General features: G+C 41.3%; 1 protein-coding gene across 7 annotated transcripts in view; it reads right to left on the bottom strand.

The window, feature by feature from the left end:
• The window catches only part of LOC121434735 (cyclin-dependent kinase 14), a 526212-nt gene that overhangs the window by 181581 nt on the left and 325604 nt on the right, over positions 1–19027 (bottom strand). For all 7 annotated transcript variants that reach the window (XM_041633665.1, XM_041633666.1, XM_041633668.1 and 4 more), the window contains one exon: positions 17901–17994. In XM_041633665.1, the coding sequence (XP_041489599.1) occupies positions 17901–17994 (94 nt within the window). The remainder of the gene's footprint in view (positions 1–17900; positions 17995–19027) is intronic.

Below are 19027 nucleotides of genomic sequence, written 5' to 3'. Positions count from 1 at the left end.
AGTTAGTGAGCTTTAACTAAGGTGGACGGTGGCCATACTCAACAGAGCAAGAGTTGTGGATATAAGAGATGCCAAGGCTGGAGAGCTCATGGAGCACAATCTCGGGACACTCACCAGTTGTTTTCTGAGACACGCCATTGCTGCTTCTTCTGAGACACGCAAGCTAACAAGCTACTAAGACACTCTGGTTGCCAGGGAAAATGAGAGGGAGCAAAGTCCAGGATGAAGACAAGATGGGCGTTGTGGTGGTAACCAATGAAGATATAATGGGATCGTAGGAAAAGGTATTGTAAACGGTGGGCCAAATCAGTATCTACTTTAGGACGTGAATGAGTATAACTATCTGATCCATTATAGTAGGATAAGGAGGGGATGAGCATTTAGAACGAGTCTTTAATTGCTGCCACTGGTTTCAATGGGTACTGCCACTTACTAAAGAGAAAAATGTGGAGAAGAAAATGTGAATTATTTTGTATGTGAAACATCAAGAATCAAGACTGAGAGTGTTTACATCTGATATTCCTATTAGACACTAGTGGATGGATTACTAAGTAGGCTACAGACACAAGGTCTTGTTGCCACATATAGTAACTCACTTCCCTGTCTTTCTCCCTGGGCACACTGTGAGGTACCAGGATACAGGGACAATGTCTTATTGATCTTTGCATCATGATTCCTATCACAATAAATAATCTGAAATAATATTTAGCAAATATTTGTTGATTTAACTTATAATTAAGCATTAATAAAACAAACACCAAGCTAAGGACTATGAAATGAGATGCTATGAGATTAAAATACCTATCTATGCAGCACAAATAATTTGAATAATAATAGCTAAAGGAACTCAGACGGTTATAATCAACACTTAAATGAAAACGATGAATTGAGACATACAGGAATCTTTATGACTTTAATCTTAAATTACTAGAGATTTTTAGACAGAAATTTAACTATGGTGGAGAAAGATGAACAATTTTGGAGAAACGTTAGGAATCTTCTGGTCTGGTGGCTCTCACAAGATGTTCCTGGCAGAACCATACTTCTCCAAACAGACATTTGGATGGTAGGGACAGGAGTCAAAAACATGGGATTTGGAAATCTCAAGATTATTAGTGAAATTCCATTTTAAAGAGGAACTACAGTACTAAAGAATTCTTTCTTTGAAGTTGTGGATACTCTAACTTCATTTTGTACGTGAAGGTAGTGGGCCCTGTTCTTCTGTTTTAGAATTTCTCTTTAAAAATGCTTTGAAGCATATTTACCAACGTTCTTCTCCTGGAACCATGAGTCTCAAGCCTTTAGCAGGAATGGTTAAATAGCATCAGATTTTTTTTCCTGGACTTTAACATGGTGTAACACAGAGAATGGGCTTTCAACACCTCTATCAGGTTTAAGTTCTGTCAGTTAGCATATTATGACAGAAATATTTTAATAGAGATAACTCATTATACTCAAGTCAGCCAATTTTGTTCCATGAACATGGCCAGGACATGAATACACAAATTACTAAGTATATCCTAATTTCCTCCTGAGTGAGTAGTAGAATTACATACTACAGGAAATAGACAGAGTAACAGGATAAAAAGACAGTTACTATGCTCATCTCTGAGGAAAATATTGCCTTTCCCAATAAAAGAAAAAGAGAAGTGGAGCCTTTATTGGAAGTCCCTTCAAGTTGTGTTTTCATTGCCATTAGATCATTTATCCAGCAGGTTGGACTACAACATGCCAAGGATAGAATTTCATCATCTCCTTTCTTCTTCTGTCCTAAGCGAATGTTATATTTTATCATACAAAATGACAGGCTGGTATTATCAAAGCTATGTACCCTGAGAGCCAGGAGCAGGGGTAAATTTCCTTTCTTCATTATTTTTGGTAGAACACACAGACCTTAGGGGTAAGCTATCAGCCAAGATATGCTTTCAGATTCTTACCAGGCTCCCGCAGGGGGGAAGGAGGTAATTAATCTGTCATTCCAGACAGCGCACTGTTGCTCCACAATATTTAAAAGCCAATTTCACTGTGATAAGATTTTGTCATAAATAGATAAACTAGAACAAAAGAAAAGGAGTGAAAAGGAGGATTTTTAACCCACGCTTGCTGAAGAGCACGAGGGGAGATGATAATCTGAAGAGTTTTCAGATCACAAGACTCCAAGAAAAATCTGTAACAACCAACGGACTGAAGCAATATTTGTGCTTGCTGATTCGGTTACATGGTGGCCTCTGATTTTCAGTGCTTGAAAGGCACTGATTCCTTTTCAAGCTGACACTATTTTATCTCTCTCTGGCTCCACGTCCCTTTAATTATTTCATTTTTTAAAGACAGGGTCTCACTAAGCTTCTCTGGCGGGGTGGAGCTTGCTGTGTAGACCAGGCTGGCCTGGAACACACAGAGATTCTGCCGCCTCTGCCACCAGAGTGAGCGCTGGGATTGACGGTGTACACCACAGCCTGGCTCCTCCGGAGTCACCTTCAACTCCAGAAACAACAGGCTGATGAATAAACATGTTTATACCGTGGGACTCAAACTGTCCCCAAGCAACAGGAGCCTGCGGGCAAGGAGTCATCACCATAAGGCTGCGCTGTAGAGTAGAGGCAATCAAGTCATGAGAAACAGAGATGCCAGGACTGACTTCTGGGGAGCATTAGATGCCAGCGCTGACTTCTGGGGGGCACTTTGCAGAGCCAAAGAGAGGCCGTCATCAACCAGCCCACACCATGATCAGGACGGCTAAGCGAAGCGTTCATCTCTGTTCCGCCCCAATTCTCTCTCCTCTTTAACTCAAGCTCACATGGACACCTGGAAGTGCGAATTGTGGCTGCTGCATTGCCTCATCTTCTCTGCTTCCCAGGGCAACCACATTGCCTAACTCTGCTTTCCGCCATCACTCATCTCTTAATTGGCCTGCTGCTGAGGCCTGGCTGGGTCTGTTAGGATGGCAACGCGGGAGTCTTGGACAGGAAAACACCAAGAACTGTTGGAGAAAGACCCTCTTGGACAAATTTCTTTTCTTTTCGTTCTTCCTAAAACTTGTCCTAAGGATGGCCACAGGCTGTCTCAAAGCTCAGGAATACCGCCACGGCATCAGTCAGGTAATGAGGAAGGAATAAACAATTCTGTCACGGTAGGGGCATCTTAAAGGATGACTGGCACTTACGAATCTCAGTCCTCTCACCTCTCCAAAGCTTGCCTGGATGTCATCTCAGTGCAGTGAGCACAAACCCCGGCCGACAGCAGTGGAAACAACAGAGGAGTGAGCAGAGCACAGAGAAACACAATGTAGCTGCTTCTTGGGAGGATCACACGAGAAGAGATGGGAAGATGCTGACACGGAGGCAGAGGACAACCCTTGGATTTGGATGCAAGCCTCTGAACTTGAAACACAAATCCTTGACTGGATTCTCTGGACTTGTCAAACTCAGATTTTGAGCTGTGGACCTAACAAGTTAGTCAAAAGCAGTTCTCGAACTTTATTCTGCTTGCTAATTTTCTGAGCAAATTGACTTATTGAAACACCCCCCTCCCATCAGCCCTCCAGGTTTCCTTTCTTTGTTAAATAGCATTTTCATGAGCAGAATGACTACTTTGGATACCAGAAGTCAACAAAATACATTGTAGGGAGGGCTGGAGAGATGGCTCAGAGGGTAAGAGCACTGGCTGCTCTTCCAAAGGTCCTGAGTTCAATTCCCAGCAACCACATGGTGGCTCACAAACATCTGTAATGAGACCTGGTGCCTTCCTTGCCAGCAGTACATTGGATGCTTAATAAATAAATCTTAAAAAAAAATACATTGTAGGGAAAGCCAAGAAGTGATTTGAGTGGTTTAATGTTTTCCATTAAATCTGGTAGCTGCCCTTAGGCAACTGCTGTCCTGGAAATTAGCAACTGCAACCCCACAGCTCCCTGTAGCAGTTCACCCTAATCAGGCAGGGTTCTGTTCCCTCAGGCACTGGCTCTGTCTGGTTTTACCCAGATCTCTACCCCTCTACAGAACTCAGGATTCAAAGGTCGAGGAGAAACCATGCTCACTTCGAGAGGCTGAGTAGCAGTTAGCAAACCTTCTCTCCTACCTGGAGTCTCCCCAAAGAACAGCTTGTCCTTCTGCTCCACCCCCACTTAAGAACCCTAGCTACATGTGGTTCCTCCCTACCACTTCCTGTCAGCTAGTTGCTGATGGAGCCTCCTGACCCTAGGTTAATTTTATTTGATCAAACAAGTGTAACAAGTCTTTGCATCATTAAACAAATATTTCACACCATAAACGAGTGTAACACATCTTAAATTAATTAATATTCCACAACAGTGGGGCTCACTCATTAGTCTTCAAATGCAAAATAAAAGTGACCTGCAGTCTCAGTATTTGGAATATGGAGGCAGGAGGATCAGAAGTTCAGTTTGAGGCCGGCCTGCTATACCTAAGATCCTGTCTCATGAGGAAACAACAAGAAATAAATGCGAAAGCAATGGCCAGGACACAATATTTTATTAGTGACAATGACAACTCAATAAGGGTCACAAACTACTCATGTTTGCAAAGATTGATCATCCTGATCTTAAAACTCAAAGGCAAGACATTATTTTCTATTAATGGCACTGAGCTTTGTGTAAAGGATAACGGGGTTGGGCATCTCTTCCTCTGTTGAAAGCAAGGATGATACAGGTCTGGGCAAATAAACGAATGTTCCCGTTTCGACCACTTCAAACCAAATTAACCACTAAATTCGAATTATCATCAGTAATATCCTCCCATCCCAAGCATGCCCCAAGGCACAGTGAATAGGTTTGCTGATTATTAGTATATTAAATTATAATTATTATTAATATCGTATTAATTTATTTAGTGTGTACCAAAGGGAGGGGGCATGAACATGCCAAGGAAGGTACGTGTGATGGGAGCACATTTTCCCTCCCCCGCATGGGTCTAGGAGACCAAACTCAGGTCATGGGCCTAGAGCCAGCGCCCTCTCAATGCCCCTCGATTTGCATTCAAAAGAGAAAACTGAATGGAAGGTATAGAGAGTCCCCATGAATATTATTTTTAAAATTACTGAAAGAACTAAACTTAGGATTTGGAAAGAAATCATACATGTGCTTAGATATGTGCTAGGGAGGGGCCGTAATTTCCTAAGCTAGTGCCGCTAACAATTGTATCCACTTCAGCACTGCAGAAGAGCAGGAAGACTGGAATTTGGAGATTGGTTATTCAATTCACTTCCCGATTACTTAGCTCTAGAATGAAGTTTTACTATAAGAAAGAAAATTGGGCTGGGCGGTGGTGGCGCACGCCTGTAATCCCAGCACTCGGGAGGCAGAGGCAGGCGGATCTCTGTGAGTTCGAGACCAGCCTGGTCTACAGAGCTAGTTCCAGGACAGGCTCCAAAACCACAGAGAAACCTTGTCTCGAAAAAACCAAAAAAAAAAAAAAAAAAGAAAGAAAATTTGTAAATAATATATAGTCATATTTAGTGTCCCCCTAATTGTAACTTCTTCATTCCCTCAGAGTAATACCGTCTTCAAAAGAAAATTTAATGGAAACTCTGTAAAAGCTTTTAAAAAGGGAAATTGTTACTTCTGAGCACATCACAGCCCCAAGTGATAAAGGAACTGGCTCTAACGTCAGAAGTACACAAGGTCAGGTGTGCATACGTCACTATTCTGTATGAGGTGTGAGCACTATTCTCACTTTGCCATAAGTGTGAGGAAATAAGAAACGAGTCTAACATTGTTCTTCAAAATGGGTTCCTCGATGCCTACAGCTGCTTGCTTTCCACCCAGCAAACACGAAACATTGTTAATACTTGATTTTGCTTAGAGTGAATTGATAGTTATCTGTTCAACTGAACTTCAGTGAGAGGAACTCTGGATCTGAATGATAAATGTTATCTTTTTTGGGATTGGATGCTATTAGAACCAAGAACTCCGAAAGGAGAAAGGGAGGAAAAACAAAAACACATCTATTTTTTAAATCAGAAAGAAAGTTATCTTCAAATTTTTATGGGCTTTCTAAAGTCATTCCCACGTAATTCTCCTAAGTATGTGTTTCAAGATGAGCAAAGAAGCTGAGCATGGTAGCTCAAATTTGTAATTCCACTACTCCAGAGATTAGGCAGGAGGACAACCATGAGTTTGAGACAAAGGATGGGCTACACAGTTAAATCTTACGTAGTGAGGCCATAGAGTCACCAAAAAATCAAAAGACTGAAAAATAAGTTCAAGACATTGCAAGGACCACTCCATGCATCTATGCATTATGAGTTGCCAGGACCACTCCATGCATCTATGCATTATGAGTTGCAAGGACCACTCCATGCATCTATGCATTATGAGTTGCAAGGACCACTCCATGCATATATGCATTATGAGTTGCAAGGACCACTCCATGCATCTATGCATTATGAGTTGCAAGGACCACTCCATGCATCTATGCATTATGAGTTGCAAGGACCACTCCATGCATCTATGTATTATGAGTTGCGATGGAGGCAGTGTCAGGGTGTACACCAGGGCTTGCAATGCACAAAATCCCCTCTCCCTTCCATGCCTCCAACTGAGCCTTATATCTTGACAGCTGAATAAAGACAGCAGTAATGAATGCGGTATAAAGAGGAAATTGAAGGGAGGTAGGGAGGTAGCAGACAGGTTGATGCAGGAACTAGAGGTGAAAAAGGAGAGGGAGCTGGGCGGTGGTGGCGCACGCCTTTAATCCCAGCACTCGGGAGGCAGAGGCAGGCGGATCTCTGTGAGTTCGAGACCAGCCTGGTCTACAAGAGCTAGTTCCAGGATAGGCTCCAAAACCACAGAGAAACCCTGTCTCGAAAAACCAAAAAGAAAAATAGAAAAAAGAAAAAGGAGAGGGAACTTCCAGCTGAGGATTCAGAGAACTCCACCAAGGCACTGGGGTCATTGCTAGTAGAATGATATAATTAAATTATATTTAGACAAATATGTAAGCATTAAGCACAAAGGCTGGCTAGCACAGGAAGTGTCCCTGTGATGGTGCGGATGAGGAATGGCCCTCCTCCAATGGACTCCTATGTTTGAAGACTTGGTCCCAGTTGGTGTCACTGTTTGGGGAAGTTATGAAACTTTAGGAGGTAGAGCTTTGCTGGAGGAAGGCTATATCTGGGATAGGCTTTGAAGGTTTATAGCCTCATTCTTGGACCAACTTCTCCATCACCCCAGACCCTCCCACTCTGTTCCATGTGCACTGATCAAATATAATCAGTCAGTCAGCTACCTGCTCCTTCTGGCTATTGTAGATACTCCCTTTAGAACCATAAGCCAAAATAAAATCTCTTTTCTATAAATTGCTTTTAGTCATCCCACTCTATAACAGCAGCAGGAAAGTAACCAATACAGCCTCTCAGCTGGTTCTTGCAAACATGATTGCTAAAGCGGAATCCTGACATCTGTTCTTGTCCTGGAGACAATGGATTCCCGAGCAGAGCCTGAGAACATGGACGCATTGTATGCATATAGTCATTTAAAAAATCCATAAAACCTTTGTTTAGATCACTTATTGTACTAACAGAAAAAATACTGAATGGCACATTTATGGTGTACACTTCTTAACACTTTTCTAGTACGTGCAAGTTTACAAACAAAGGGAGTTTGGGAAGAATACAAATCGCCATGGTATCGACACAGCCTGGGGAATGTAAGCCGATCCCTGTCTGAAGACAAGAGAGATGGAGGATGAACCACTTCCAAGGCCAGATGACTGTTAGCTTGACTTAGATAAAAATTGCTCGCCAAGGCAATGCTCCGATGACTTGGGTAGATTATTTTATAAGACGAATTTTAATCAAACAGCTGCAGACTTTCCTCAAGATATGTAATAGAGACTTGAGAGATGAAGTGAGGGGAAAATATTTGGAGGAAGATTTGTTTCCTTGCAGGGGTCGGGGCTGGTGATGACTGAAGGTCCCCTTTCAAGTGAAGCTGTTCTTCACAAAAAGATTAATAGTCAAGACTGACACACTTTGAAGGGTAAGCTTTCCTGGGGAGTAAGAGAAGGGGAGTTACAAAATCAGTGTGGGAAACACATTATTAATCAAGAAATGCCTGCCAGAGATCATCAGTCATGGTGCCGGGACAAGCTGATCCAGCTCTGCATTTCCTCGTGTGCACAATACAGGGTACAGAACAGCATTGGAGGAAAAGTCACAACCTGTTTTGTTAAAAAAAAAAAGGTTACTTTTTTAAATTGGCATAATTGTATGTGTATGAATATCCTACCTACATACACGTGAACCAGATGCATGCTGGGTGTAGGTGGAAGTCAGAGGAACTGGAGTTCGGATGTCTGTGAGCCACTACGTGGATGCTCCAAACTGCCGAGCCGTTTATCCAGCTTCGGACTTAACGACCTTTTTGTGGCTTAAACTGAGAAGTGCTATACATCCCCATATTCTAATTGTTAGGAAGAACTCACTGTATCCAACAAGGAGAACCATCTCAGATGCTGTCTACACAATAAGAGAAGTTCTGTTCTAAGGAAGAAAGATTTTTTTCCTTATATGTGGATATATACTTACAAATGACAGAAAGGCTTCAAAAAAGGCAGAATTTGAGTTATGTGACAATCCATTAACGTCCTGAGAATTTACAAAGTCTAATTTCCCCACTTGTCTCAGATCTGTTACACTACAGTCATATTTAACCAGTTTTTCAGTCGGACACGTCCATAAACTTGCTAGTGTAAAGGGGAAGGAAGGAGGGCAAGCCAAGGAAGTACCCAATGGCCCGAGAGAAATAAGGTGAAAGTTCACACCTGCACATTATCATGGCAAACAGCACAGCGAGGGCTACAATGACCTTTGGGGAAAAATATGGAAATAAAAATAGGAGTCTGAAGAGAAAGAATATGTCTCATCAAATGTATGAAAGAATATGGCAGAATATGTCTCCCGACAAAGTGGTGTGTCAGCCTCACATTATTTGATGAAAATTGAGACAGCCAGAGTAGCAGTTCTAAAAAGTAGTCTGATTATACTTGATATTCCTCCCTCATAGAATTAGAGTCTGCATCTCTTCTGGACTTTGGGAAGGTTATATATGATTGCTTTGGCTAAAAGAGAGCTACTCTGTGACTTTTGAGGCTCAGTTAAGAGAGACCCAGTAGCTTCATTTACTACTCTTGGGATACCTGCTCTTAGAACCCAACCACTGTGTGTGAGGAAGCCTAAGCTAGTCCAGGCAGAGAACCTTTGGGATAACCAAGACTCTACAAAGAGGGACAGAAGTGTTTAGCCAGTCTGCCTGCTCCAACCTCTGCTCAGTCCAGCACTAGCCGTGACTTCTAATCAAATCCCAGAACTTCCCAGGCAAGCCCTTAATGAGTTACTTACTCTGAAACAGGAAAGATGCATTTATGAAATTATTTTAATATTAATTGAAACCCATAGTTGTGGGTTGGCTGCATGATGAAACATTATTGGAATAATGAGGAAGCTTTATATGAACAATACATATCTTTATTGGCAAAATGGTAAAAATTTATTATTTTATATTAATATGTTTACTATCTATTATAATTATATGTAATATAAAATGGAACTATATTAGTTTAAACTGAAAATAATCATTAGTAAATACTACTAACCATAGCCAGGAACTACAGACAGGCAAGGGAGCTATAACAATTATAAAAATGACCATATTAATAAGAAAGTAAACAGTTATAAATTTAGAAATTAGAATTGAAACCATTACTGTTTTTATAACAATGTCTCAAATCAACAAAAGTCCTCAAAAAGTGATCAGCAACTGTCTCCTCTCCTGGTCAAGTAACAGTTGCAAATTATCACCTGTTACTGTCCCTACAGTGAGAGAGTATTAGACACCCTGCCATTGTCTCCCCCGTGGCTGTGCTGACCCTACTCCCCTTTCATGTCTAGAACCTGCGATTGTACTCCTGAATCTTTCATTGTTCTCTACAGTATTACTCAAGTCTCTCGTCTTCCTTTCAAGGCACCACCTCCTCTCCTCATCCTCTCTGGCTTTCTGCAAAGCTACAATCTACCAACTATGCCTTCCTCAATCTTCAGTGTCATTTAAAAATACCCTAACCTACATCATTGAAAAGTATTTATGACGGCACTCCACCCATGGAAGCAGATCAGTGCCTTGCTCAGCCATCACCAGAGAAGCTCCTTTCTACAGCAGATGGCAACAAATGCAGAGAGCCATGGCCAGACAGTATGCAGAGGGTGAGACCCAGCCCTAAGCAGGATGTCTCCATGAAATTATTTCCCAAAAGTGCTCATGGAACTCCATGGAAGAGGAGACAAAAAGAGTGTGAAAGGCCAGGAGGGATGAAGAACACCAAGAAAATAAGACTTTCAAAACCAACAAGATCAAAACACATATGAACTTAAAGAGATTGAGGCAGCATTCACAGTGCCTGCATGGGGCTGCAACAGATGGGGTACAAGAGCTGAACATAGAAGTGAACACAGGCCCCCATCCCTAACCCAAGAGCAATCTCCAATTAAAACCACTGACAAAATTTAGCTTCCTCCCAGGGAGTCTCACTGGGGTAACAAACTACACTTAAGGGTAGCTGCAGGCCCAGCAGTAAATGACCAGTATGACCAGTAGAAAAAGAACCCAAGAGCATTGTTGAAGGTTCCCTGTCTCAGAACATCATGTCGGGACTATCCCTTTCTTATTTTTAATTTTTGTCTTATTATGCATATATGTGCATATATATGTATATATGTGCGTATATATAAAAATCTTATTTTTACCATACAAGTACTTTGTGTATATACTATGGCTTCCAGCGTTTTTATGGAATCCTGAGTGTGTGAATGAGTGGGTCTCTTTCTTGTTCCTTCTCTTGGTCTCTTTTCCTTCTCTTTGTTTGTATTACCCTATCACAATGAATTAATTTTCATTTTATTATTGTCCCTTAGAAGCCTGTTTCTTTTTCTAATGAGAGACAGAAAGAGAGTGGATCTGGATGGGAGGGGTGGTGGCTGGAACTGGGAGGACTAGACGGAGGGGAAACTGTAATCAGCATATATTATATGAGGAAAAAAAATCTATTTTCAATAAAAGGAAAAAGATACATTTATGATGTATCATAAAACATATAAACATTGATGAAAATGTACCTAAAGGGTAACATCAACCCTCTATACTGATCCATGTCTTGGAGATGGCTATATTCATTGTTTTTCAACTTTCACAGCCCACTCACATAATCCCCTGTAACTTGGCTTTGCCAATCTATCATCATGGAAGTACTGGCTCAAAAGCTACAAACAGGGCCTTTTTCTTTCAGCGGCATCATTAACCTTTCTGTATACAAGAGGCACAGAAGAAGCCCCTCTGCCCCTCCAGCTCTAGTGCTGACACTACACAGGAGGCCGAGGAGAAACCCTTCACCTTCCAGCGCTGACATTCAACAGTGAGCGCAGGCTTGCTGCTCTGGGCATCTTCTCTCTTCTCTGAGCTATCACCTGTTCCCCCAAACAGAAACATTTCTCACTGCCTCCTCTCCACGCCAATTCTCATGGTGAACTAACTCGGAGGCCCTTATGGCCAACCTTCTCATAATTTCGTCTTTGTAAAGGCTCTTTGTTGATTAGGTTTCATATTTGATAGTAAGCTATATCAGACCCGAGTGATGCACACACAGCAAACATCCCAGGGGGAGAAATGCTCTTTTAAAGGAGGTCAAACGGTAAGAGTGTGCAGAATCACTTGGAATATGAAGAAGAATGGCTTTCACTTTACAGACATGGTCTTGGGGACTTTCACTTTAATGTTGTGGTCATGAGCTGTTCCTTCAGCCTGAAGTACTCACATTCCTAGTATCTTTATGCCTTCTGCCCACTACCTTCAACCAATAAGTACCACCTTCAGAGATAGCACCTGAACGTGGTAAGAAAGCCAGTGCCTCTCACAGCAGCAATAGAAATACAGTGTCTGTTTATTTGCTTATTGATTGTCTTCTCGTGCGAATGAAGTCTCACCAGTCCTGAATAGCCTGCTGTGTACACACACAAGGTCCACTCCTACTGACCCTATCCTAGAGCTAAGCCATGACCTCCTGTGTATCTCCACATGTCTATCTTCGGCCCTGTTCTTCCTTCAATGCTCAGTAAAACCTCTCTGAGAAATGTCTTCTTTAAGCATCTACAAGCCTGAGGCCTAATCTTGCAATACCATACATCTGTAGAATTAAAATTTTGGTCAACAAGAGGTAAATTAATTTAACACCAAGCATGATGGTCATACACAGCAGAGAGAACTGGCTCCAAAAAGCTCTCCACATGTGCACTGTGGCATGCGTGCGCGCGCGCACACACACACGCATACACACACACACACACACACACACACACACACACACACACACACACATCCTGAATGGCACGTATACAAATGAAGAGGAATATTTTAATCAAATAATTTAAAGTAGTTTAACAACTGCAGGCTAGGAGACCTAGCAGGTAGAGATGAGTGAGTCTCAGGGTCATCAGCATTCAAAGACAGGAGAAAAAGAACAGGCCTGTAGAACAGAACCATGTGCCCTCTCTGTCATCACTGCTGTGCTTTGGGCCACGAGCCGCATAAACCCAGAAGCACCTGCCAAAGTTTCTGACAGCTGTGCATGCACCCTCTGCCATTTGCTCAGCTGTTTGGAAGTGAAAGGCACATATTCCCAGGGTTCTGCCATGTGGGCTTCTTTTTCCAAGCCAGAACAACGTGCTCAGAATCCAAACTCTTATTTTATTAGATCTAATTTTGCTCACCCACCTAAATGAACGTATCGTGTGCTTGTGCTCTGCAGCTAACAGAGGTGACGAGAACACACCGTGTTGTGTTTTAAAATAGGCAATGCTGACGAAATGAGAACAAATCACTCTGTCCGTCTATCAGCAGAGGCAGCTGCTCCTTGGAGAACTCGCTCCCTATTCACATGCAGCCTCACGTGGGGTAAACAGGCTTTGCAAAAACTCGGACACCTCTGTGTCTTGCATATGGACATCAGGAACCCAAGGAAGATGATTTCATGTGGGATTGCAGATTGCAGCAACGCCAGCTCACTTTGTATAACAATGTCGTTATGATGCTCTGGAACTGAACTAATTGGATTTGTTTAAAATGTAACCAGCTTTCTCCCACCAAGTCAGTGAAATACAAAGAAAGAAAAATAGAAAGGCTTTAGCTGGCTGATCTTTGCTGCCTTGAATATTTTTTAATAAAGACTCGGTATGTGCAAGCTAATTATATTGACTATTTTGAGTATTAATTTTATGCTTCAAGGTTATCAACCACCTTTGTATATACAATTTACAGGAAAATATATGGCTTAATCTCAAAATTAAGATGCCAAATAAACCAAATAACACCATGTTTCATGACTTTCAAAGTGTATTGTCTCCTTGGCAATGCTTTACCAGAGCCCAGATATCCAACTGCCACTTTAGAAAAGAGATTTCGCAGTTTCAAGTAGATGCCTGGTAAAGGGGATTTAATCCCTAATTAACAACCTTTCTGTTTAGGCCAGATATAAAAGGTCACAGAGGAAAAGCAATCTTTCCCTTATTGAGCTTCTTCAATGTCCTTATCCAGAGATCACAGAGTCGTGAGAGTGGTTTCTGAGCATGTTATACAGCCCCACTGACAAACATCGACAATCCATGGGAGATTATAAAATATTTAAGATTATAACATTTGATGTCCAAAGTTCCTAGCTTACTTAGTTTGATTTTTGTCTGATTCTTCTACGCAAAATGTATGATCATTTAATTCTGAATCAGCAATCTTCCACAGATGATCTTCAGCTCCTAACGATCAAAGGATATTTCATCTTAAAGGGTGTTATGTCCCTCAAGTGCATATGGGAAATGAAACCATTATTGCCAGTAGTCATGATGTTATCTGTATTCACAGGTCTCTGTGCTCTAAGAAGAACCAATCATGACTTGCTACATCGATAATCCCGTGGGAAATTTGTAATGATTTATTTTCCTGGCTTATTAAAAGCCTAGCCAAGGCTCAAATGTCTCTGGATACCCATAAAATTAGAAAAGCATTGCCATAAAATTAAGAAATAGGAGCTAAATATCCATACAGAAAGAGATCCGACAAATATTCCCTGATGTGAATTATTTGCATTAGACAAACATTTCCAGTAAGAATTTGTTGTTGTGAAATTCAGCTTCTTAGTTTTATTGCTTTATCATAAAATTCATTTATATCACCATTCAGGTTGGTTTTTTTTTATCTCATCCTGAAATAATATACAAGAAGAAACTAGTCCCTTTTATGCTTTGTCATTTATTTATTTAATAGTTTCTTGAGATCGGGTCTTGGGTAGCAGAGTGAGTGGCCTTGAACTTGCTAAATTGCCACGGTTGTCCTTGAAATCCTGACCCTTCTGCTTCTGCTTCCCAAATGCTCACTTTAAAAAGGTGATACACCTAACTTTCTCATCTTAAGTATAGGAAAGTAATTATTTTAGCAAAATACTAAGTTTAAAATTTGGAAAGGTTATATAATTATTGTTTGATAGGATTCAGAATTAAAATTTAACTAGAAATGTCTAGAATGTAACTAGAAATTAGTCTCAGAATGTAACTGAGTTATATAATGACTATAGTTGGGTATTAAATCTGAAGGTTAAATATTTAGACATGATTTAGCATGTTATAGATAAAATATAAAAATACCTCATTAAAATGATTTTTGCAGTTGTTTCATACAGTCACAGACTATGTAGAAAGGTTTGTGGAAAAATGGCTCAGTGGTTAAAACAGTTGCTACAGGAACTACTGAAGTTTGGGTCCCTGGAATCCATCTAGGCATCAGGCATGCCCACTGGTGTGCTTATAACTCCAGTCTCAGATAATGGAGACAGGGCATCCCCAGAACAAGTTTCCCAGCAGGACTAGCCTTAGGGTAAGTTCTGGTTTGAATTATGACAACCTGCATCAAAGGAATAAGATGGAACAGAAATCCAGAAAGATTCCAATATCAAATCTGACCCTCCACACTTATTTTCATATATAGACATGCACACTCAGCCACCTCCACACATGTGAACAGGAATGCACACATCATATTTAGAAACAGGCAAAAGGAATAAAAGGAAAAGAATCCTTATGGATAAACTGTTTAAAATAATGAATTTGAAGATTATAGAAAAAAGAAAGCAAAAATATGTTTATAAGGGTTACACATGTGAAATTGAATGCATAGCTCAGTTGGTAGAATACTTGTCAATATACACAAAGTCCTGGGATCAACCCCAGTGCTGCATAAAGCTAGGCATGGTGGCCCACATCTGCCACCCCAGCAGTTGAGAGATAGAACAGGAAAGTCAAGGTCACCCTCATCTACATAAAGAGTTTGAGGCTATGCTAGACTGCAGGAAACCCAAAACAGTAACAACAACTAAACTGATAGGTAGTTAAAATACCTCTTCTTCTAGAGGACTCAGGATCCATTCCTAGCGCCTGCATAGCAGCTTACACCTGTCCAGAACTCCGTACCAAGGAATCCAACACTCTCTTGTGACCTCTGTGGACACCATGAAAGCATGCGGTGCACAGACATGCATGCAAGCAGATCACTCTTAAACATAACAGAAATCCAAAAAATTAAGAAAATTAAATTATTCGCATATTATGACTCATACATATTATATGAATAATTTATTTAAGGAGTAGCTCAATATTATATTATTTGTTTCTCAAATAATCTACAGACCCAACACAGTTCAAAGGAAAAAAAAAACATAAGAGATTTTGAGTACAAGTGGGTGAGGAGCTTTGTGTGTTTGGATGAAGTAATGGACATATAAGAATACTCAACAAATTTATTATATTAAGAATTTTTTCAATTCTAATAATTAGTGTTAGTAGGGATACAATGTAGCTTCTAGTAGCTTTTCAAAAACAATAGATCAGATACATTGTCTCATCCATCCAGTGAGACATTCTGTCAGTAAAAATGATGACGCTTCCAAATTTTCTCCAGTGAAAAGTGTTTCTTACATAGTATGAAATGAAAATGGGAGCTACAAATGGCGGACGGGACAGGATCAAATTGTAAAGCATATATAAGAATTCAATGACGTGTACATATAAACACGAAACGCGGTTTTGTGAGAGAGGGAGCATGGAGGCACGGAGGGCAACACTTCAGGTTTCATGTTTTGGACATTATGGAGGTTTTCCTTTATAAAAATGCATTGTTTTATAGTCATGAGAGTCCACTTCAGCACTGTAGAAAGAACGTCTAATAAAATTGAAAGAAGGAGATAAAGATAACCTCCAGGAGAAAGAGAAAATTCAGCCCTTCAGCTCTTGAAGAAAGACCTCCTATTCTTCTGTTTGTCATCACAGAGCGACTACAAGAGGGGACGCTGCTAGACGGAATCCCATGTGATACAGTCCCTTTGTTTCCAGTCCCCTTTCCCATCATTCCACAGCTGACAGTGAGGGAGACACAGGGGTGGCAGAGTCTCAATTCATGGACAGTATCCTCCTGTCCTTCTTATACCGAGGGGAGAACTCCATCTCCACAGTGAGTGACAGTCCATCACCTGACACGGTCTACACTAAAAACCCACCTCGGCATTGTCACAGGGAGTTTCGTAAGGAAAGAGAGTTATGGGAGTGTGTGCTCTGGCAATGTGTTTAGTTTAAATACTTTTAACAAAACCTTTAATTTGTCTACATAGTATTCTGGGTTTAAAATAGTATATTTATGACTACTGCCTAACATAAAAATTCCACCGAATGAAACTACTCACCATGAGAATGGTATAATTACCACAGCCCATGCTTACTATATGGCAGGACTTAAGAAGCACTTTCTATTCCTAAGCCGATGATACCTCAAAGCGACCTTTGAGAAGCATTCTGTTCACATACCTCTTTCATCTATGAGGGAACAATTCCAGAAAGTGAGGAAGGCCTTGTCTAAAGACACCAAGACAAAATAAGACAGAGCGGGATAGACACAGACAAGCTGCCTTAATATAACAGATTTGCCTTCAGTTTTACAAAAAACTCAAAATTATATAAAGATTGCAAAAATATTAGTAAGGGCTCTTGAATACGCTCACGTAGCTTCTCTTGTTCAAGTTTCACCCATACATTTGCAACAAACCAAAGCGCACATTTATGCATGGACATTAGCTAAGCCCCCACTTCATGTACATTCCTCTGGTTTTCCCACTGTGTTCTGCTGATCCAGGGATTCATCCTTGCCACCACTTTCCTCGGGGCTGTGTCGTGCTCTCAGGGTCCCCCAGATCATGACAGTTTGTCAGATGTCCCTTGTTTTTGATGACAATGACACAACCGTTTGATGAGTGTGCATAGGGAATTTTGTAGAACGTCCTGCCTTTTGGTTTCATAGTGAGAGAGGAGTTATGGTTTGAGGAAGATGACAGAGCGGTGTGCCGTTTTCCTCATCTGCCACCATGTGACTTCTCATACCTGAGAACAGTCTTAAAGACCTGGCTGTTTCTCTGCATTCACCGTCCCCCCCCCCATGCACCTACCATTCTCCATATTCAATGTTACAGACAGTTCACAATCAAAGCCTACTGTGCAGGCATGGAGGGGAAAGCCTAGATGAGATCTATCTTCTCAGAAGTTGGGGGATCTCTACATACTTTATTTGAAACCATTATGCCTGCATATTAATTACAGCCCATCATTCTATACTCCTCTTATCTCACTCATTCTTACAGTTCTACCATTTTATTCACATATGATAATTTAAAGGCACATTTCCTTTCTTCTTAAAGGCAATAGCAAATGTGACAAAAATGTTTTAAAATATTTCCGGCAGATCATTAAGTCATTAAGTAACTAATTAGAGACACATTTTTCCGAGAAGCACTTTGCGCAAAACTTACCAGAAATATTCGTTCAAGTTGATCCTGAATGTCTTTCATCCCTGGAAAAGCGGCGACTCCCTGGATCATCTCAACAAAGATGCAGCCGACTCCCCTGAAGAGAAAGGAATCATTACAAAAACTTCAACAATTCTGCTTACAAGTCCAGATCAGAGATTAAACCCCACCCCAGGGACGAGGCACTGAATCAATAACAGTCTCAATGATCAACCCAAGCTGAGATACCCCTAGACTCACACTCTGCACCCCACTTTCCCTATTGCTCGGAAAGGGCCCAAAACATGCGCAGCTACCCTGGCTCTGAGCATGATGGAAACCAATCAAGAAGCAGGTTTCAGTGGTCCCTTTACACCTGTAGGTCACAGTGAGAACGTCCTTGGCTTGACACAGGGGAGCCTCAGAACACCCTTTCCATCTCCCTTCCAGCTATATTTCACAGCTCGTAATGGGCTATACTTTCAGATGCTCGGGGAACTCTGAATCAGCATCATCAGGGCAACTTTTAAAAACCACAAACGCTCCTACCACAAACCCCAAAGATTCTGCCCAGGCATGAGCTACTGAGATGGCTCAAGGCATCTACACACAGGACTGCTGAGTCAGGCTCGCCACTGGCCAAACAGAAATGCTGACATAACCTTACCCTACAGCACCATCTCTTTACCTACTTACTCTTGAGCTCCAAACACAATTCAGCCTCTGCAATCCTGCATCAATGTCATCTCCTCCAGGAAGCCTTCCCTGGACTTCCTAGCAGACAAGACAGTCCCCCCGCATGAGCTTACACTAGGCATACCCTTTCTCAATGCACCCATCATCCCGTGAGCTCAGCCTTGCCACCTACCTGAACTGCCTGCCATGCTCACAGCACAGTACAGGCCAACAGCCAGTCAAATGCCTGTGCTGAGATTTGGAAGAACAAGGTATTTAGAATAGGACGGTGGGAAACTGGAATAAACCAGAGAAGTCATGCTAATGGCAAAGAACTAACATAGAGCTCTCATTCCTGCACATGAAGACCTCTGACCTGCTCTGGTTCCTGCCTGCCGGAGACCAGAGTATATAGACAGCTCTTAATTAATAATCATTCGTTATCATTTTTTTCCTGTTTCCCTCTTGAATGCATT

This window comes from Microtus oregoni, unplaced genomic scaffold (genome assembly GCF_018167655.1).
Source record: "Microtus oregoni isolate MIOR12 unplaced genomic scaffold, Mior012 000044F_ref0000062, whole genome shotgun sequence".
Taxonomy (NCBI): Eukaryota; Metazoa; Chordata; class Mammalia; order Rodentia; family Cricetidae; genus Microtus; species Microtus oregoni.
The sequence above is the reverse complement of the archived record's forward strand: the minus strand, read 5'-3'. Positions and strand labels throughout refer to the sequence as shown.